The 22821-nt window shown below is 42.1% G+C and overlaps 1 protein-coding gene across 1 annotated transcript in view; it reads right to left on the reverse strand.

Annotated features, from left to right (window-relative positions):
- apc (APC regulator of WNT signaling pathway) overlaps positions 1–22821 on the reverse strand; it is a 47179-nt gene that overhangs the window by 17779 nt on the left and 6579 nt on the right. The window contains 7 exon segments of the mRNA XM_024430946.2: positions 100–180; positions 5517–5600; positions 6355–6471; positions 6643–6751; positions 7247–7442; positions 7531–7615; positions 16291–16443. Of these exon segments, the coding sequence (XP_024286714.1) occupies positions 100–180; positions 5517–5600; positions 6355–6471; positions 6643–6751; positions 7247–7442; positions 7531–7615; positions 16291–16425 (807 nt within the window). The 5' untranslated portion in view covers positions 16426–16443.

A 22821-nucleotide genomic window follows, 5' to 3' on the forward strand; every position in this document is an offset into this window, starting at 1 on the left:
ACAAATCACATTGCATTCCAATATCCGACTCAATGATTTAATAATGATCCCTTCAAACACGCCAATTGTCTTGGATCAGGTATGGAAGGCGAGTCGTACCTGAGAACACCCAGCGCTAGGCCCACCACTGTCCCCTGAAGCCTGGCCTGCCTCATCCTGGGCAGCCGGGTCATGCTTGCTCTGCATGAGGGAAAGAAAGAGGGAAAGAAGGGTCAGACCTCCAAAAAGGAGCGAAGCATTCATGTAGCAGGCTAAATGAGAGTAACGAGTCAGAGAACGCACAACCAGTCACCTGGAAGAGAAGAGGCAGCATCCGTTCAAAAAGAGGAAAGAGAAAACAGCAGGATGAGAGACTGATAGGAAGGAAAGGGAGTGAGAGAGTGCAAGACAGAATGAGGACGAGTGAGAGAGTGGGCGAGGGAGACAGGAGTGATGGCAATAGAGAGATCGAGAGTGGGCGTGAAAAACTCGAGCAATGGTGACTACGGTTGCAAAGGGTCGGAAGCTTTCCTGTACATTTTATTATACGTTTTTATTACAATACTGGGTGGGGTGAATAGATTTTATATGACACAAACAAAACATGTAAACTAGTAAATAGCCTACAGCAAAGTGTTTAATTTGTTAACCATTTCTGCTAATTAGTTTTTGCTACCATGTGGGTTTTCTATTGCATGAGCCTGCTAACTGAGTGTTAATTCACCTGTTTCCATACATGTTTCATTTTAAAACATGTATCTTACAAAGGATTGTTTAATCTAACTGCTTAACTATTTATCTGTACATGGATATGTATGAGATTTTTTTTCATCTTTACAGGAAAATGCCACGGGCACTATCTGATGTGTGGAGACATTTCACTGCAGCAAATGTAGAAGGAAAAACTGTGTACCTTTGCTAATACTGTACCAAATCATATGCGAAGAATGCAACAAAGATGCAGAATCTTCTGGCAAAGTGGATAAAGTTCCCTCAGCACTCACAACAAGCTACCTCTGACAAAAATCCCTCTACTTCCATTTGTGGTGAAAGTGATGATTCAGACAAAGCTCATGGTCCTCCTGGAATCAGAAGTTTTTTTGACTCAATGGAGGAACGTAGTCAGAACTGCTGATGAATGTCTTGCTCAAGCTCTGTATGCAGCTGCTTCACCTCTGATACTCACAGGCAATGTGTATTGGAAGAGATTTCTGAATGTTTTTCGCCCAGCATACACCCCTCCCAGCAGATATGCTTTATCTACTCATTTGCTGGCTGCATCACTACAGTGTCTCGCCACCTTGGCCTGGATGAGGGCAAGGTTCTAGGCAGTTCCAAGCAAGGGCTTTGAGATGAAGATGCAATATGGCAGTCGTGCCAACATCGCATCGGCCACCTGGTAGAAGGGACTTTGTGGATCTGAGGCTCTTTCCACTGTTGCCTTTAAAGCCCACCAACAATCAGTATCTCACTGATCATCCCTAAAGCAAACACCCCATTTGGCCGCCTTTCCTTCCAGTTCTCTGCTGCCTGTCACTGGAACGAATTGCAAAAATCGTTGAAGTTGGACTTTTATCTCCCTCACCAACTTTAAACATCTGCTCTGAGAAGCTAACCGATCGCTGCAGCTGTACATAGTCCATCGGTAAATAGCCCGCCCAATTTACCTACCTCATCCCCATACTGTTTTTATTTATGTACTTTTCTGCTCTTTTGCACACCAGTATCTCTAACTGCACATGACCATCTGATCATTTATCACTGCTAAATTGTAATTATTCCGCTACCTCCTCATGCCTTTTGCACACAATGTATATTGACTTCTCTTTTTTTCTACTGGTTATTAACTTGTTTATTGTTTACTCCATGTGTAACTCTGTGTTGCTGTCTGTTCACACTGCTATGCTTCATCTTGGCCAGGTCGCAGTTATAAATGAGAACTTGTTCTCAACTAGCCTACCTGGTTAAATAAAGGTTAAAAAAACAAACAAAAAAACTGGTCCTTGTTTGGGAACACACACACACACACACACACACACCAGGCTGACCAATATAAGGGTTGAAAAATTTGTGGCCATCTGGGCAAATGAGGCTTTTTGAGCCTGACAACTAGCCATCCTCAACAAGGTTGGAAAGTGACAGTGAAGATGAGGCCTCAGTGTTTGATGTTCAAGAGGTGGACATTGAGGAGATCAAGGGAGAAGACATGGAGGCCTGAGAGGAAGACAACCAAAGCTTTAGTTTAGACTTTCATTTATATATATATAATTTTGGGGAGATGCGATGATCATTGGGTAACATTCAATATTCTGTTTGTTGTTCATTGAAATCATCCCATGTGAAGAGTCAACTCATTTAATTAAAGTTCTATTCATAACTAAATTGTTTTTTGTTATATTAGGATTTAATCATTTGCTACTATGTCTACTTATGATAAGGTTAAAGGTTTTTGTTTGTCTCCATATGATATGGTAAATATATCCAATGCAAAAAAACATTTACATTTAAATGGAATTAATATTAATTTGCATACATTTCTGTTAATTCCCATGGAAAGTTTCCACCTCTGAATATTCCCCAAAATGTGAAACCCTGATGGATAGAGCATTCAGTCACTAGGCTAGCTAGGGCAGCTGCAGGAGCATCAGACTTCCTCATCCCTGACCTACATAAGCTGTAGCTCAGCCTGCAGGATGACAGTCGAACAGGGGGGAATTAAATGTGTCCAATGATTTATCCACTCATGTAGAGGGGGAAAAGCATGTAAGCCAGCACACATGCAGGGCACGAGACAAGTAGTGTACACACAATTACCAACAGACAAAAACACACGAGCACGTATACTGTATGGGCCACCAAACAAACATCTCACATGATGAAGGCATGAGTGCACTGGCTTGAATACAGTATTCATGCACACTGACGCATGAACACACATACCAAGGCCTTATGGCTTCTCGGCTGTGCATCCAACAGGAGCAGAAGGTAGGTCACTGGTTGACTGACTGCACACATGCTCAGTCATCAGGTCAGCTAATGTGTGTGCTGCAGTCGAACAGGTCCCCCTTCATTCAATTAAAATTGGATGGAAAATAAGACGAGTATATAGATTGTGTGCAGGTCTGTCTCACGCTGTCTCTTCTCTTTGTGCCAGACTGTGTTCAAATGCCTTCTGTACATGCATGTATGAATGCACAGTGCCATGCAAAAGTATTAATCCCCCTTGGCATTTTGCCTAATTTGTTGCATTACAACCTGTAATTTAAATAGATTTTTATTTGGATTTCATATAAAAATGGACAAAATAGTTCAAATTGGTGAAGTGAAATGAAAAAGTACTTGCGTCAAAAAACAGAAAAGTGGTGCGTGCCTATGTATTCACCCACTTTGCTATGGAGCCCCTAAATAAGATCTGGGGCACCCAATTACCTTCATAAGTCACAAAGTCCACCTGTGTGCAATCTAAGTTTCACATGATCTCAGTATACAGTTGAAGTCAGAAGTTCACATACACCTTAGCCAAAAACATGAACTCAAAGTTCAACAATTCCTGGCATTTAATCCTAGTAAAAAGTATCATTCATCCCCTTCCTCTCCCCTGTAACTATTCCCCAGGTCATGGCTGCAAATGAGAAAGTGTTCTCAGTCAACTTACCTGGTAAAAATAACAGATAAATTAGCTGGTGCGCTTCAGTCAATAATCCACCCAGTTTCCCTCCTTCAAAATGAATCCCAAACGTTACCAACAAACTTATCCAAACAAGTCAATCAACGTTTATAATCAAACCTTAGGTACCCTAATACAGAAATAAACTATACAATTTAAGACTGAGAATCGTTATGGTCTTTACCGGAGATAAATAACAAAGAAGCACTTTCCTCCACGCGCTTGGAAAAACTACAGCTAAAATGGGAGCCACCTAGAAAAATTACAACTTCTCTCATTTTTCCAAAAACCAGCATGAAACTCTTTCTAAATGTTGACATCTTGTGGAAGCCCTAGGAACTGCAATCAGGGAGGATTTAGCCCTATAATAAAAGTGCCAGCCATTGAAATTAGTGTTATGCTGAAATGTTTTTTTTTTGTTGGGGGGGGGTTGTCCTCAGGGTTTCACCTGCCATTTCAGTTCTGTTATACTCACAGACATTATTTTAACATTTAGTGTTTTCTATCCAAATCTACCAATTACATGCATGTCCTAGCTTCTGGGCCTGAGTAGCAGGCAGTTTACTTTGGGCAAGCTTTTCATCCAGATGTCAAAATACCGCCCCCTAGGCCAGAGGTTTACGAGAGAATCACTGACATGATGTCAGCTGGTCCTTTTGTGGCAGGGCTGAAATGCAGTGGATGTTTTTGGGGGATTCAGTTCATTTGCATGGCAAAGAGGGACATTGCAATTCATCTGATCATTCTTCCTAACATTCTGGATTATATGCAAATTGCCATCATACAAACTGAGGCAGCAGACTTTGTGAAAATTAATATTTGTGTCATTCTAAAAACTTGGACACGACTGTATGTATGCATGTATATGTTTACTGCTCCAGGGATATAATTAGTTTTGATTATATTATTTACTATTATGTATTGATATATTTCCCCCCCACTCTTTATGCAACACACTGCAGAGAACACCAGAAGAAGAATTATCACAAAATTATCAGTGAACTATTGTAATGTGTGTCAATTAATCCCATACGGGATGGGTTTCCAACTGGCGATTTTACAAAAAAAAAAAGTCATTCGTCATTCATTCAATAGCTCTCTTTTTCATATTTAACACAAAGAGAGGACAGGAGAATGCCTATGGTTGATTTCACCCCCCAGAATCAGGGTCAGAAGTTATAAACCTGGAAGGAACAAGAGTTGCTTCCAGCATTCTAGTGTTCTTAGGAGCCGCTGTAAATGACGCTCTTGTTTAGAGGAGCAGAACACTGCAAAATGATTGGATGAGAGAGGACAGTGTTCAGTTCAGATAAATCACCATATCGGATCAGTAACAAAGCATTATTGTACACTTGTCCATGTGACATCTCTGTAACGCAGGGATGGAGGCTACGCATCAATCCCCATTGATTAGAAATGCGCACCCAGTACAACATCGAGGATTAAATGGATATCATCAAATGGGATGGCTGACTGACATGGCACGACACTCCGATGTAAGCAGCTTTTGGTTCTTTACATGACTCAAAGCCAACAAACTGTTCCCACAGAATGCCTGTTGAAATGGAGATGTCCACACAGGCCAGGCATTAGCCAGAATACAGAGAAAGTATTGCCAGAAATCACTGTAAATACATTTAGGGCTGGTTTCCCAGACACAGATTATGCTTAGTCCCAGACAAATCAAAGGGCATTGTAGTCATTTTAAACAGGAATAATGTGTCCGGGAAACCAGCCCTAAATATATTTACAGTGAGAAATTCGGTACCTCTATGGTTTCCGGCAATACTTTCTCTGTATTCTAGCTAGAACAAGGCCTAGAGGTACATTCTAGTGTATTACACCTGAGGCTGGGGTGAGTATCACATACCTCTGGTTCTGCAGGTGGAGACTGGACATGCTGTTGGATCTTCAGTATGTCCTTCTCTATCTGCTGAATACGAGTCACCCTCACCTGAAACACAGCAGGACATTTACAGGAAGCAATCACTCAGAGGATGATAACCGGATATTACAATTACCAAATCAAATTGTATTAGTCACATGTGCCGTATACAACAGGTGTAGGTAGACCTTACAGTGAATTTCCTACTTACGAGCCCCCAACCAACAACGCATTTTAAAAAATACAGACAAGAGATGAAAGTAACAAGTAGTTAAATAACAGCAGTAAAACAACAATAGCGAGACTATATACAGGGGGCACCGGTACAGAGTCAATATGTAGGGTCGCCAGTTAGTTGAGGAGACTGGACATGCTGTTGGATGTAACACTGACTGAATTAAAGCATTCGTAGATGTTGTAGAATTTTGTAATTCTAATTCAATTTACTAAATGTTCTACCGCAACTGCCTACATATCAAGCCTACTTAGTATCCTTACTGGCCATTCTGTTCTTCCTGTGTGTATGTTTCCTAATCAATGACTCATCCTATACATGTAATTTCTTTACCTGCTCTCCCTTTCATTTCACTGTATGCATTCATCATTTTAACCTTTATTAACTAGGCAAGTCAGTTAAGAAAAAAGTATTATTTACAATGACGGCCTACCGGGGAACACTGGGTTAACTGCCGTATTATACAGGGGCAGAACGACAGATTTTTACCTTGTCGGCTCAGGGATTCGATACAGCAACCTTTCGGTTACTGGCCCAACGCTCTAACCACTAGGCTACCTGCCGCCCCAAATTCCTCTCATCCCTGACCTGTGCCCTCTTCTCCATATCCTGGCAGGTTCCCAGCTGTTTCTCCATGGCAGCTCTGATTTGCCTCGCCTCGTACTCCAGTTGCCTACGGGTCATATCCGTCTGCAGGGAGAACTGCTGCAACCGCAAACAGGATCAACAGACATCAGGCTTGGCAAAATGTTTAATATTTAATAATGCAGAGAGGATATCTGCATACTGTCAGTTATGGTATTTTGGAAGTATCTATACGTCACTATACTCCATCCCAACACACGGCATAATGCTGAACGACAAATAAACACTTACATTCTCAGTCAGTGGTAGGCTGTCGATCCTCTTGGTGAGGTTCTGCAGCTGTGCGTAATACTGGTCCTTCTTCTTCTCCTCTTTCTCCAGCTCCGCCATCAATAAGGACCTGACAAGACAGATACAATCGCACCAAGCAGAGACCAAGTTTTTTTTTTTTTTATATAATTCAAAACTGACCGAAGTCAGACCAAATAAACTCTAATCAAAGACAAAAACACATACAGCATACCAGAATAAAACAGGGTAGGTGTCCTGAATACGACCGCCTAATGCATCCTGTCTGTGACTAATGCCAGGAATACACTTTGCAACCTAACAATGTTAGCATGATGTACTGTGTGATTGAAGCCCTCACACTGCACCATTGCACTCAATGTGATTTGGCCGGGAGAGAGGCAAACCACTCATCAATTAATATTGCAGCAGTAAATCACAATGAATGCACCCCACATGGTACCCTATTTGCTATATAGCCTGAAAGGGCTCTGGTACTGCACTATGCAGGGAATAAGGTGTCCTTTGGGATGGAGACTAAGTATAACGTGCATTACTCAAAGACAAACTAATGTGAAAATACAAAGTAATGCAAGCAGGAGCTCACTTCTCCTTCTCCAGCTCCTCCAGGTAGCCAGCGCTGTCTCTGCCCCCATTGGACAGCCCTCTCTTGGGGAGGGAGCCCAAGGAACCCATGGGGCTGGGGCTGCTGTCCCCTGAACGCCCAGAGCCTGAACCCTGCATGGAAGACGGCTGAGATCTCAGCTTCACCCCTGGGTAAGTGTTAGGATCCAGGCTAATTTCTACCGGAGGAAGGAATATCAGAATTGAGGTTATTTAATAGAACGCATTTCAACCAGCTAATTCTGTCACCCCATGTGGGATGCGTACCTTTCAGTCTTTCTAGGAGATCGATTTGTCCGGATGAATCGGTAGAGTCTTCTTCAATGCTTCCCTGTATGTGTTTCAGCACCTCCTGAAATACAGGAAAAACAAAAATCGGTTTTAATGTATTGTTTGTAAACACACAACCGCAAATAAGAGCACTGAACAATATCTAGGTGCACACACACACTTCCAAAGGAAAGAACAGCAATGTTCTTTTAGTTTAGAAACAAAAACATTTAAGCCACAAAAACAAAGTTAAAGTCCATTCACACCTGTAAAAAGTCTAGCCAAACCTACTGGCCCACTGCAGTGCAAAATAGAATGTTTGCCTCAACCCCCCCACCACTATCCCATTCCAGAGACAAGGAACCGGTGGTTGGTCATGCTTGCCTGATGGACAGGGTAGAACAGTGAAAGGAAAAACATCCAACCACTGGCTTCAAAAACCTCAAATTTAATCAAATCAAATTTAATTTGTCACATGGGCCGAATACAACTGGTTCAGACTTTACCGTGAAATACTTGCTTATGAGCCCTTCACAATGATGCAGTTTAATAAACCATTTTTTTTTTAATGGAATAAAATACACAAGAATGGAGCTATAGGTCTCCGAGTGGCGCAGTGGTCTAAGCAGTGGTCTAAGGCACATCATCAGTGCTAGCTGTGCCACTAGAAATCCCGGTTCGAGTCCAGGCTCTCTCACAGCCGGCCGCGACCGGGAGACCCATGGGGTGGAGCACAATTGGCCCAGCGTCGTCCGGGTTAGGGAAGGGTTTGGCCGGCCGGGATGTACTTGTCCCATCGCGCTCTAGCAACTCCTTGTGGCTGGCCGGGCGTATGTACGGTGACAGGGTTGCCAGGTGTACAATGTTTTCTCTGACACATTGGTGAGGCTGGCTTCCGGGTTAAGCGGGCATTGTGTCAAGAAGCAGTGTAGCTTGGCTGAGTCGTGTTTCGGAGGACGCACGGCTCTCGGCTTTCACCTCTCCCGAGTCCGTACGGGAAGTTGCTGCAATGGGACAAACTAACGACCAAATGGATACCACGAAATTGGGGAGAAAGCTTTTTTTTTTTATTTAAGTTTTTAAATCCAGAACTGTATTGTAGGTTGGACCCTAAGTTTCTCTGTTCCTAATGAGCATGCCACTGGCTTTCTAAGAGCAGGCCCCTTGAGGGCATCAGTGACTTTACCTTGAAGGGAGAGACGCTTTTCTTTAGACTTGATATTGTTCTCAGTGAACTCTACTCTTCAGTCAACCAATGACATTGCTATCCTTGAGCACTTTTTCTCCTCCTATGGACATCTTATCCCATCCTTTCAGTTAAGGTCTCTGCATAGTCGTATATGCATCTTAATCTGTAGCCTTTTCACAGGCAACCAACCCAAAGACATACAGTAGCAATACATTGTTAGCTGTAGGCCTACATCCACAAATGCAAAAAGTTTGGTCACTTTAATGGTGTAATGTCCCATCTCAAAATGGAACTCTGAACCAATTTGAACTAATATACAACACATTATGAAGATCTCAAAGATCTTGATCCCTCTAAGGGTTTGTTTAACTACGTGTCCCATCCATAATCAGTTAACCGCTCAGCTCTACAAAACATAACTGGAAAAAGATCATGAACTTGATTAGCCTATTGAAACTGGCTTGTTGCAGGAGGACTAATACTTACCACAATGAACCTACAACGGTGACAGAGTGAATGGTGGAAAGGCATACTTCCAGAGGAGAATAATAAATTCAGCGTTAAAACTAGGCCTATAATCAGAAGGATACAGCATAGCGAACGAGAGGCTGGATACGATCATGTCCATATAGCTCAGGAATCCCAGAGTACAGTACTACAGCTGTAGCAGCAGTGGTAGTCTCCACAGCAGGCAGAATCCTTCAACCAATCTGGACTTTATATTAACTGAAATTTTTTACTGCGGGTCATTAAATCAAAAGTTAGATAAAAAAGTATTTCCAGTTTGAACAGTTCGTTAGCTTATTTTATTTTTCAAGTGGAATAGAAAGAGTAGTCTCCTGTCCTCCAGTGAGTCCGAGAGGAGAGCAAAGCATCAAAGCGATGTCCGGCGACAACACGGCTCCCGCTCAGAAAACAGAACAGGGTTTTCCTTCCACCCTGCCTGTCCCGTCTCAGTCAGTCAGAGACCAGGGGACATCAAGAGGCTATGTCCATACAGCTGCTTCCCATTAGATTGAAGGGTTACTCACAACGTAACCAACGCATGACCCGGACGGTCACAGTGTCCGCCAACCTCTACCCTGTGACCTCTGACCCTGGCCCATGCATCGATGAGCAGGCTGAAAGGGGGTCAGACGGGAGGGCTGGACAGCAGGAAACAAAAACACACAGCCCTGACTGTGTGATGCGCTCTCGCTCTCCCTCGCTCTGTAAAGCATGTGTGACGTCTAGACACACCACACAACGGCTGCATTATCAGGCTGGGATCATATGATAAAGAGCCCCTCATTCTATTCACAGCAGTTCCTAGCAGAACCACTCCTCTATTCAACCATTGGGGGTGAAGGACATGTTGTTGCTAACGTGAATAGAATACAGCTCATTTATAACGTAGACTACTAGCTGACCGTAAATTCAAGACCAAGAGGAGAATCCATATAGATTGATCTGGCCTATAAAAAGACCTATAAAAACAAATAACCATGGGGCCATTGAGAGTAAATGAAATTGAGGACATGCAATCAAGTCTGAACTTACTTCAATTAGTTGGATAACCAAATAAAAAAAGAAAGTAAACCTTGAAGCTGCCACATCCATACCAAGTCAAGTTGTCAACTCTAGTTAAATTATATTTTTAGTCAACTGCTGTCCAAGTCTCAGAATTCTGGATGTGTTTGCCCAATCCGAAATGGGAAAATGGACACACTCTTCCCTAATAAACAAATCCAACAGAGAGACGGGCTAGAAAACCCGTGCAACCCTGCAATGTTGGAGTGTCCTGCATACCTTTCACACACAGGCTTTAAAATAGTCATCCAATAGTCCTAGTAACTCAAATCAATGCTGCAAAAGTACCCATCTGCAGAACCAAAACCCACCCAGCATGCCGGGGTCTCTCATTCTCATTAGGCTCTGGTTTCATCTGAGCTGGGCTCCCATGAGGCCCTGAACCATGCTATGTCCGGCTTTTGTACTGCACTCTGACTGGAAAAAGGTAGACTGTCCTTGAGAATGCAATATTGTTGTTGTTAAGCATGTGGTGTGTAATAAGGAAAAAACAAGCATTGATGTCAAGGGAAGGCAGGCCTGGAGGGTTTAAATTAGAACACTAATGTGTGAAGTACTAACTAGGCTGTACTTAACAAAAGACCCAGACCACCAACAGATTCCTGTTGGGTAGTTTTAGGATGATAATCCACCAGAAAGACTTCTCAAAATAGAAAAAAGCATGGTAAAAAATATAGGAAAAGGGGGTGTTCTGTTTTGTTCAAAAGCTATTCATTGATTGGAAACCGTTAATTTCCATGTCTGAAACTCCTTGATTAAACTTTTCTGCTAAACAAAGTGGATTCCTAAAAACCCTAGGAGATTCAGGGCCCCAAATATTTTACACTTATGCAAGTAGCCAGGTCTGAACTTTTCACAATAAAAGTACCAAGACATGCGTAAAGTAGAAATCTTAAATCATAACCTGTCTGTTCTGAGAACTAAGTCTGTTTCAACTAACCCAGTGGCACTATTACACTATGTTGTGGAATGAGCCACTAGTATTGATCCCACAAAAGGCCATTTCAATTTCACTAGTAACTTCTTATGAAGAAACTTCCTGCCAGAAACTTGATATCAAATGCAAAATGTCACTTTATAGCATCCCTTTCCACATACAGGATGGAATGACTGAGGATTTAGAGGTTTAGTGCTCATCTAAAGCTGTATGGTTTGTTAGAACTGGGTTACATAAGATGCAAGTACAATTCGATGTGTCTTTGTGCGTGTGTGAGTGCGCGTGCTCGTAAACATAATTATTGAACTGAAATTGAGCTCTTGTTGTGCTGTGTGTAATTGGCTTGGTGTGTAGGAGAGAGGAAGCCTGCTCAGTGCTCATTGATGGAGAGGCTGTTGTTCATGCTCTCCTCTGGTCTCCCTGCAGCTGTGAGCCTGTGACAGCCTGTTTGTGTCCCAAATGGCACCCCATTCCCTATATAGTGCACCCTATGGGCCCTAGTCAAAAGTAGTGCACTATAAAAGGGAAACATTGTACCATTTGGGACGCAGACCCTGAGACCCGAGGAGAGAGGAAATGTCTGGATGTCGGAACTGAGAGAGGCGCATTCATCAGATACAATGAGAGGAAGGGAGAGAGACGCTAAAAAAAGACAGCTTTCCCCAACGTGCAGAGGGAAGGGAGCGTCAGAGCAAGCAGCCTACATCGATCTCAAAGTGCCAGAGGGAGATGGGGTTTCTGATGAATATGAAACTGATTAGCACAAAGGGAAAAGGCAGACTGTCTTTAAATTTCATCCATTAGTCATAAACAATATCATTATTTACCCCCTGAATAATCTCATTATTTATGATTTATCTTTTATGATCTCAACAGGGGTTCTCCCCTGTAAGGAATACTAACAGGCCATTCTTCCACAAGATAGGCCTAATAATTCTCACTTGGTTGCAAATGATAGCCCTTCCCCCTATTTAGACTATATAGAAACATTGCATTACAGTACTTTAGAGTTTATTCTTACTTAGGCTACCATTAACCAACAAAACAGCCCACTTACAATAAGCATTAAGCTAAACTCTATTTAGTAAGCATTGCAGGATGCAGGAACCTAACCTCCAACACTATAGTTCACAGTCCAGGAAGGATTTCTCAACAATACAGGTCAACACAATGGATGGCGTCGTTGCAGCAAAGGCAGAAATTATACTTTAAATTGTTTTATTTTTTTAAATCATTCTCACCCCCTTGCTCTCCTTAAGCTAGTGCCAGATAAATCCCTAAGCCAAAACCAGGCTAGTTCTGTATCTGCAGCAGCACAAAGGGGGTGTGCAACAGCCACCTCCCTCCAGCATGAAATATCAGACTGCAGGTAGCCTAGCCCTTGGCTTACTAAACTGACTGAGTTGGCAGGTTTTCAATTTGAGCCAGAGCGGATGCAGAGGCAAAGCAGAGCTGATGGGGTGCATTGTTAATAGATAGCTTAGCAGCAGTGCTGAATGTGCCAGTCTAAGAGTAGAGCCGTCAGACCCCCAAAAGTGAGAATCAGGCTAACCTCAAACCCAGCTCCAAACATACTGAGATAAAGGATGCATAATCAGTGTTAGGCTACTCACAAAGTAGGACTCTCCTCAGACAAGGGCAGAGCAGAACCCCTCATTTGAAATGCCCAAAAGTGGGAGAGAAACCTCAACCAGCTCCAATGCTACTGGAAAGTGAGTACAGTCTCACAAAGTATGTGTCAGTGTTACTCACATTAAGACGCTCCCCAGAAATGACTAATACTGACTAAGCCTGCACCAGACATATACCTCACCCAGTCCCAACACACTGTGAGTCCTTCCACGGTGACACTCATTCCCAGGAAACACTCTACAAAAGCAACTAGGCCTTTTAATAGATCAGAGTGTATTAACCCCTAGCCCATATCCTCTAGGTATTTTAAAAGATCAGAGAGTATCAACCCCTAGGGGTTGATTTGTGATTGAGGGAAGGATTTGCAGTCTCTTGTCCTTAGTTCGTGGGCTAATGAGTAGTCCACTACATTCACTGCCACTCGTACATTTAAGAAAGTAGTGCTCCCTATTGTGAGGTGGCACCACTCACTACCCAAGGGTGCATTGCGGGGTAGAAGACATTGACAGAGATAGTTGAGAACCCAAATGTTCCTGTGAGAACAGAAAAGCCCTAGGAGTTTAAATCACCTCCTGAAGCCTCAGCCTGCCAGGTCACATCATCCAATTAAAGCAACGACACCTAGCAGGCTGGTACATTCAACGAGTGTGTGTGTGTGTGTGTGTGCGTGAGAAAGAGAGATTCAGCAGCCTAGCCCAGGATCGCAGCTCTTCTCGTGAACAGAGTCCTGGTGTCTGCAAATGTTACTAACTGCCAAATCACTCCTTCCTCAGTCCTTGTTTCCTCAACTCCGATGAAAATGCATTGGGGGAGAGGATCCAAGGGGCCTCCCTCAACCCCCCCATTTTCCAATAGGCTTAGAGAGGAATTGAGGGAACGAGGATGACAGCCAAATAACGTTTTCAGAGACAGACCGACTCTGGGATGCAGATAGGGAGGTTGAAGCTGAGGGGCTAATTTGAGTGGCAATACAGGGGAATGTGTCGGGAGAGCGAGAGGCCTGTGAAGGGGTTTTGAGAGAATGTTGACATGATGAGGAGGATATATTTATTTCTGTCTTGGATACTAGCTAACATTTCTATCCGTGATACATCATGGTGTCTTCCTCGATAGCTAGGCCTATATTGAGAGGGAGCGGATTAGAGAGTCTAAATGACTTCCTAAAATTCAGCAGGGCACACAACCCTAACACCTTACATATTGGTTGTTCAAAGCTGGAAGACAGACTATGTTCTAAGATCTTGCCTAGGGAAATATCCCACTGTTGTGCTTGATGTAGCCTACTGAGTGAAGCAATAACTGGGACAAACACAGTAACGACTGTTGCGTGAGGAAAGCTTAATGTACAAGTACACCCCATGGACAGGACGCCTTACCCCAGATCTCTCTCCTTAATGTGGAATGCCCATTTGTATAGTATTTGGTATGACTCAGCCAGGGATTGAAATCACACCCTTCCAATCTCAGGGTGGACACTAGAGGTCGACCGATTAATTAGGGCCGATTTAAGTTTTCATAACAATCGGTATTTTTGGACACCGATTTGGCCATTTTTTTTTGTGCCTTTATTTAACTAGGCAAGTCAGTTAAGATCACATTCTTATTTTCAATGACGGCCTAGGAACGGTGGGTTAACTGCCTTGTTCAGGGGCAGAATGACAGATTTTTTCCTTATAAGCTCAGGGATTCAATCTTGCAACCTTACAGTTAACTAGTCCAATACTCTAACCACCTGATTACATTGCACTCCACGAGGAGACTGCCTGTTACACAAATGCAGTAAGAAGCCACGGTAAGTTGCTAGCTCGCATTAAACTTCTTATACAAAACAATCAATCATAATCACTAGTTAAATTAGTAATATCAACCACCATGTGTAGTTATCTAGCGTGTCCTGCGTTGCATATAATCGATGAGGTGGGTATTCGGGAAAAAGGACTGTCGTTGCTCAAATGTGTACCTAACCATAAACATCAATGCATTTCTTAAAATCAATACACAGAATTATATATTTTTAAACCTGCATATTTAGCTAAAAGAAATCCAGGTTAGCAGGCAATATTAACCAGGCAAAATTGTGTCACTTCTCTTGCGTTCATTGCACGCAGAGTCAGTATATATGCAACAGTTTTGGCTGCCCAAATTGCCAGAATTTTACGTAATTATGACATAACATTGAAGGTTGTGCAATGTAAGAGGAATATTTAGACTTAGGGATGCCACCCGTTAGATAAAATACGGAACGGTTCCGTATTTCACTGAAAGAATAAAACGTCTTGTTTTCGAGATGATAGGTCATTAATATGGTAGAATCCGGAAACTAAGGCTCGTATTTCTGTGTGTTACTATGTTATAATTAAGTCTCTGATTTGATAGAGCAGTCCGACTGAGCGGTGGTAGGTACCAGCAGGCTCGTAAGCATTCTTTCAAACAGCACTTTGTACATTTTGCCAGCAGCTCTTCGCTGTGCTTCAAGCATTGAGCTGTTTATGACTTCAAGCCTATCAAATCCCAAGATTAGGCTGGTGTAACCCGATGTGAAATGGCTAGCTAGTTAGCGGGGTGCACGCTAATAGTGTTTCAAACATCACTCGCTCTGAGACTTGGAGTGGTTGTTCCCCTTGCTCTGCATGGGTGACGCTGCTTTGAGGGTGGCTGTTGTCGATGTGTTCCTGGTTCGAGCCCAGGTAGGGGTGAAGAGAGGGACGGAAGCTATACTGTTACACTAGCAATACTAAAGTGCCTATAAGAACATCCAATAGTCAAAGGTATGTGAAATACAAATCGTACAGAGAGAGAAATAGTCCTATAATTCCTATAACAACTACAAACTAAAACTTCTTACCTGGGAAAATTGAAGACTCATGTTAAAAGGAACCACCAACTTTCATATGTTCTCATGTTCTGAGCAAGGAACTTAAACATTAGCTTTTTTACATGGCACATATTGCACTTTCACTTTCTTCTCCATCACTTTGTTCTTGCATTATTTAAACCAAATTGAACATGTTTCATTATTTATTTGAGGCTAAATTGATTTTATTGAGTTATTATATTAACTTAAAATAAGTGTTCATTCAGTATTGTTGTAATTGTCATTATTACAAATACTTTTTCCCCCTTCTTTAAAAAAAATATTTTAAAATCGGCATCGGCTTTTTTTGGTCCTCCAATAATTGGTATCCGTATTGGCGTTGAAAAATCATAATCAGTCGACCTCTAGTGGACACTAAGGTCACTGAGTTGGTACAAGCATTTGAGTGAAGAGGAAAAGCTGGCTTGTGTTCAGTAGACATGAATCAGAAATGCTTTGTCTGTACCTCTCAAATAAGAAAAGTCAGTTTACATAGCTAAATGTTTTGCTGCATGTGCCATAATTAACGACCGTCGACCCAGGGTTCTTAGTGTACCATAGAAGAGGTCTGATTACCTTCATATTTGAGGCTTCAGTCTCCAGTTTGTTCAAGTGGTTGGAGTTGTCCTCAAGCTCTTGTCGAAGGTTGGAGTTCTCCATCTTCAGTGCCTCCACTTGCTTCAGCAGCTGATCATAAGACGCTGCAGCCATCTTGGACTACCTCTTGACCTAAGGACAAGAACACATTAACAACGGTTAATAAGGTTGAATCAACTCCTACTAAGCACTGGAAAATTGCCCATAAAAACAGACAGAGCCTCAATCACAATTCATCTGGAAGCCTACATTTGATTGCTAGGCTACATTATGGTCAGTGGTGACAGTGTCCATAACACAATGCCAATTAATATCCAGCTCTTCATAGAAAATGGGCTTTAAAAAGCCTTGATACATTTATAGCACCATATCCTCTACCATTACATTGGAAAATTACAGTTCAGCAAAGGTTCTAAGAATTAAAGCCTTTTTCAAATCAGAGCGGCAGGACTTAAGACGAGGCCAGTTGCGAGGGCCAAAGCAAGTCACATTAAAACAAAAAGCAGCACACAAGATTTTATGAAAAACAGTTGAGAATAAGATCTGGAGAATAAGAGTTGTAAATGCCTTACATGGCTTTGGGTTAAGAGCAATTCACACAGGTTTTAAAAACATTAGGCTTGTTAATTCACGCCTGGGCAGATTTTACAAGCCATGTCAGTGGTTGGACTAGCTTACCTGCATTTAATTTTTTAACAAGGACTTTTATCAGACAAACGGTTGATGGAAGAAGTGGATCATCGTAATTACGATAACCGTTCAATAATAGCGTAGTTATTTGCCTACATTTTAGCAAAAAATATTGAGAAACATTCATTTTGTTTAGATGCAAGAACAAAAAGACAAAAAAAAAGAGGATTAAATGCAAGGACCAATTTTTCCAAGTCTCCAGCTGACATAGACGCCCAGTCCACCACTGTGAAGCTACAGCCAGAGCACAACGGTGCCATACCATCTCTTGCCATACCACCTGTCAAATGGTTCATGGCCAACTACCACTGATTTCCATCCACTGAAATCTCAATGCACATGGCATTGTCTAAACACCACAAAGTCCAATAGATTAGAACCTTATATTTTCAATATTAACCTCATCCTCCAACACTGATAATCCATATCACACATGTTCTCTGACCACATCTGTACAATTTAAGCCTAGGCCAAAATGGGCACGGTTTACACTATACTCCTTGTTAATGAAACTAAAAATCTTTGCTATCTACTGCAACCAACAACGTTTGCAAGGACCATACCACAGAGACTGTGCATTGCATCTACTATGAGTAGGGCAGGCTGTGGTTTACTAATGTGTTAACTTGGGTTTCTCTGAGAGCAGCTGGGAAGAGGATCTAGAAAACCGAAGATGTAGTCGGCCAGCTAAGGGAACACCGTTACTCACGCCCCACAGAGCCCCCTACAGCCCTATGAAGACAACTCTTGCTGAGGAAAAGTTATTTTTAGATCATCCATCATGGAGAGGGTAGGAGGCAAGCAAGCGGGGATGAGTAGTAACTGGATCACTGGTGGAAAATGTATCAAAAATGCTTTGGTTACCAAATGATCAGTGAGTGACATGTCAAATATCAGCAAAGGCCTTGGCATGAACGCTTATTCTTTGGAACTCTTTAGCAATGCTACCACTAGAACTGACTCCGGCAAAAGCATTCAGACCTAACTAACCTTAACAGTGGTGTATATTATCCCCTGGTCGACATTGACTAAACAATCAACTTCACAGTGCAATATTAGTAATTCAGAACCATGATATTGGTTTGTTTGACACAATGTCCTGGTTCCCTAGACTAGAGCAACATTTGTTTGCCAAAGATTCAATGAAGCACCAATCGAATTCAGTGAGTCAATTAGGAAGGGTTGATTGGGCAGCGAGTCTGTCCCAAAATGTCAATACTGCCCTCACTAGGCTGGATCCTATACAGAGGACGGGTAGAAAAGAACAAGACAGCATTCCAGAATCACCCTGTGAGTTCTGTCAATGCACTGGCTAATGAACACATATCAGGGTTCTATATCTATTGATGCAAAGGGGTAACCGAAATTGGTTCGGGGATGTGTATTTAAAAAAAGGTTTGTATGGATACACTGCCACTTGATGCATTTACAATACAGTGGAGAACTGCAGAAGGTGAGCCAAAAGACAAGCCCCTGTTGGCAGATGCAGACTGAAGTAGTTCAATTGGCAGCCATTTTGGAGATTCAATTCTAGCCTACGCCATAAAAGAGAGCTTATCATCACCATCATTTAACAGCCAGCATCTACAACTGCTGACTATGAAGGAGGATGGGATACAGAATGAGGTTGCAATGCTACAATGATCATTGTACTGTGCCATAGTGTACTATCAACAAATGCTATAGTATTAGTGAATATGGCTGTTATAGATATTTGGCAGGAAGGTAGGCTACAGTTACACAAATTGTATTAAAAATTACACAACTCCATAGGCTTATATCAGTTTCATTATTGCATTATCAATTACGTCAACATCCACATCAGTTCAGAATCATATCAGTTAGACCCATCTGCATGAGCTCCCTGTCATCACCACATCATTTCCGTATTAGGCTACTTCTCCTGCCCCTTACTGTACAGTTTTAACCTATATTTCACAAAATGTATTTCCTCCAGATATTAGACTAATGCGCTGTTATTTTAATTAGGCTAGTAGACAACATTGATCACTCTTCCTCGGTCATTCACGAGTGTGCAGTAAACGTAGGCTAGGTCATGGATGAAATCAAAACATTTTTTTAAAATTAAATTCAACGGATACAATGTGTATGCTGTAACTGTACAATACACAAAGCTTGCAAGTTAAAAAAAATAATAATCTAGAATCTTACCATGTCCTCTCCCTCTGCATCATGTAGCTATACACCCACAGAACTCAGCCCACTAAAAATCAGTCAGTAATATCTCTAGATAGAGAAAACAAAGCAACACAACATTGAACAAAGCAAACCGCTACTGGCACCATATATGCTAAACCTGTCAAATTTTGCCTACAAAAGGGTTTGAAGGGGGCGCGAGCGAGAAGAAACACGAAGGGGGGAATGAACAAATGATTGAAAAGAACAGAGCAGGGGCTGAGAAAGAAGGGGACTGCATCCTCTTTCTACCTCATGAATATTGCATCAATGTTCTTAAAATACATCCTCCCCTTAAATTGGCTAATTCTGGGTATCCATTTTGCAGGTTGATGCTTCCTGGTGCATTAAAATGTATAATGAAAATGACAAATTCTCCTCGTGTTTAATTCTCTAAATTAACATCTTCCTCTCTCGAAAATGAGGATTCCATCTTGACACGATAAAACAACCAGGCAGGCACTCACATTTACCTTTCGTCTAACACTGGCAGTGAACGTAGCACTGCACTGGATGGATGAGGCTTTTTGTGAATCTGTGAAAGGGTGTGTGAGAGAGAGAAACACACTATGGATGGAGACCCCCCTCAGCAGATAGCTAAACCAGAAAAAACCCAGCAGTCAGCTGCTGAGCGACAAATGCCCTTCCCTTGACACCACAAAGAAAAAGTAGGCAGACAGTGGTGTGAGCTCACACACACACAACCCAACTAACCCAGCCCTTCACAGCACAATACAACCAGGGATTAACCAATGACGACGTCAACCCAGACAAAGACGACACAGCCACTGTCAGACTGACCCCATAGCAACCCTACAGCGTCCAAAGAAAGACAGCATCGCACAGTCACAATGACACGTCTGCTTTGTTGGAGCATAACCGGTAGCTAGGCTAAGCAGAAGTCTCACCCTCCAAAAGGCTTAGCGGCTACGCCTCGCTATTCACACAAACACACCATTATTCCCCCAGGAGCTCCCTGCCTGCCCCTAATCCCCATTAACAGACAGAATTTTTTTTAAATGTCTCAATTTTTGTCCGTTGTAGAAAGGAGAAGTGGGGGTATTTTCAATAATTGAAAAAGCAAAACCTTACCCCATTTCGATAGCAGTGACAGTGTCCATCCCATCTCCTTCTCAACTGTGTCCGATGCTGAAAGCACATCCAGCCAGCACCCGGTCACATGACCACTCGGTACAGCCAATCGCCTGGCAGCGAGGATCAGGCAGGGACAGCCCTGTTCTGCTGTTTCCGTGGCTGGTTCTGCAGTGACCGGTGCTGGCTGGCTTCCAGCTCTGTGGCACAGCTGCTTCTCCCAGCCGACTCAATTCGGGCACTTAAAGCGGTGAGGAGTCCACCGTGTCCAGAGGGGAATTCACAATTTTCTGGCTTCAGGTTCACACAAATATAATTTTAAGCTTGGATTTACTGTTGAAAATTACATCTGATTTCAGGGTTGTTTGTGAAATTGCTCTCCTTAAATAAGTCATCTATTTGTTTCTGAATTGTTTAAATCAAATGTTTCCCCTTCAGCCTCCTGAATTAGCCTAGTGCGCATACGTGCGCCCAGCTGTTGCACATGCGCACCAGGCCCAAACTCTTTTTCCCTGGCTAAACTAGCTGAACTATGCTAGTTTTCATATTCCTTACCAAACTTCATAAATACTGAACCCTCAGCTTCAAAACTCCTTTACTGGTTGTACAATAAATGTGTAACTTAGAAATTTGCTGGAATGAAACTTAATGTATTAATTTATAGTTTGGTTGAATAGTTTGACTGGTTCGAGATATGTTGTAAGATAAGTGGCAAAGGATATCATTGCTTTTTAACTAGGGCTGACCCCCCAAAAAAATCTTGGTCGAAATCTTTGGACCAAACGACTGGTACACTTTTTTCTTTTTTTTTTTTTAAATGTGCATTTTTCCATATATAGACCTATGTGTTTTAATAAAATCAACTATATGCACTGAGCCTGTCTGATGCTTTAAGTGCACTGTTTGATTAAATAATTAAGACAAATGACTAGAGTGAGTCCGGCCGCAATTGATTTGATTGTGTCAGACTGGGCTCAGATTTAAAAAGTGCCTGTGTGACTAGCACCCGTTGTCTGTCTTTCCTCCCTGCTGCAGCGGCCACCACAGAACATCAAGTGTTTATCGCGCTGTCCGTGTTGCTGAAGCTGTAACATAATTACAGCCATTTCTGACTGAAAAGTTCTGTTATCGAAATACCTAATTTGTTTAGGAAAAAAAACATTCCCTATTCCCTCAACCCTTGCACTCTTTACGTGGCACGTGTATGCATCGCAATCCATGCACGTGACCAATGGGGCCTGACTTAGTCTATCATAATCACATCAAATTGTTTATGACAAACTCAGAACACTAACAGCATATTAGATGCAGAGGACGTGACAAATAAACTTGAAACAGGGGAATGTTTACTGGTTGCTCAGGACGGAAAGGGGAATAAATTGTGTGTAAAAATGTGATTAGTTGTGGAACCTACTGGCGATCAAAGAATGTAAACAATGAATGCAAACACCAAATAAATAAGCATACCAGTGTTATAACATTGTTTTTTGTAAAGCATTTATTACAGCAAAGACTATAACCAGTTGAATGCATTTGTGAATGCAATTGCTGACATGGAACGCTTTATTTATTGTTTAGGCTAATTATTCAAGGGTCGCTTTGTTATGTTAAAACTACAAATGCAACATGCAAAGCTCATGAAACTGAAATAAAACGCAGACATTTTCCACACACAAAGCTTAATTCCCTAAAATGTTGCGCACAAATGTGTTTACATCCCTGTTAGTGAGCAATTTTTTCATTTGCCAAGATAATCAATCCACAGGTGGCAAATCAAGAAGCTGATAAAACAGCACAGTCATTACACAGGTGCACCTTGTGGTGGGGACAATAACAGGCCACTTTAAAATGTGCAGTTGTGTCACAAAACACAATGCACAGATGTTGAGGGAGTGCGTAATTGGCATGCTGACTGCAATAATGTCCACCAGAGCTGTTGCCATAAAATGTCATTAATTTCTCTTCCATAAACTGCCTGCAACTTAATTTTTAGAGAATTTGGCAGTACGTCCAACCGGCCTCAACCACAGAACACGTGTAACCACGCCAGCCCAGGACTTAAACATCCGGCTTCACCTGCGGGATCGTCTACCATATCATCAACCATGTGTAGTTATCTAGCATGTCCTGCGTTGCATAAAATCGATGCGGTGCGTATTCGTGAAAAAGGACTGTCGTGGCTCCAATGTGTACCTAACCATAAACATCAATGCACAAGTATATATTTTTAACATCTTGGTGACAGGGGGCAGTATTTAAGTCCGGATGAAATGCATGCCCAAATTCAACTGCCTGCTACTCATCCTCAGAAGATAAGATATGCATATTATTAGTATATTTGGATAGAAAACACTGAAGTTTCTAAAACTGTTTGAATCATGTCTGAGCATAATAGAACTTATTTTGCAGGCGAAACCGAGGACAAAGCATTCAGATTTTTTTTTAGGTCCCTTTTCAATTGGTTGTCATTGGGAATCCAGATTTTTAAGGGACCTTCTTGCAGTTCCTATCGCTTCCACTGGATGTCAAGTC

The sequence above is a fragment of the Oncorhynchus tshawytscha genome, linkage group LG09, assembly GCF_018296145.1.
Source record: "Oncorhynchus tshawytscha isolate Ot180627B linkage group LG09, Otsh_v2.0, whole genome shotgun sequence".
Lineage (NCBI taxonomy): Eukaryota > Metazoa > Chordata > Actinopteri > Salmoniformes > Salmonidae > Oncorhynchus > Oncorhynchus tshawytscha.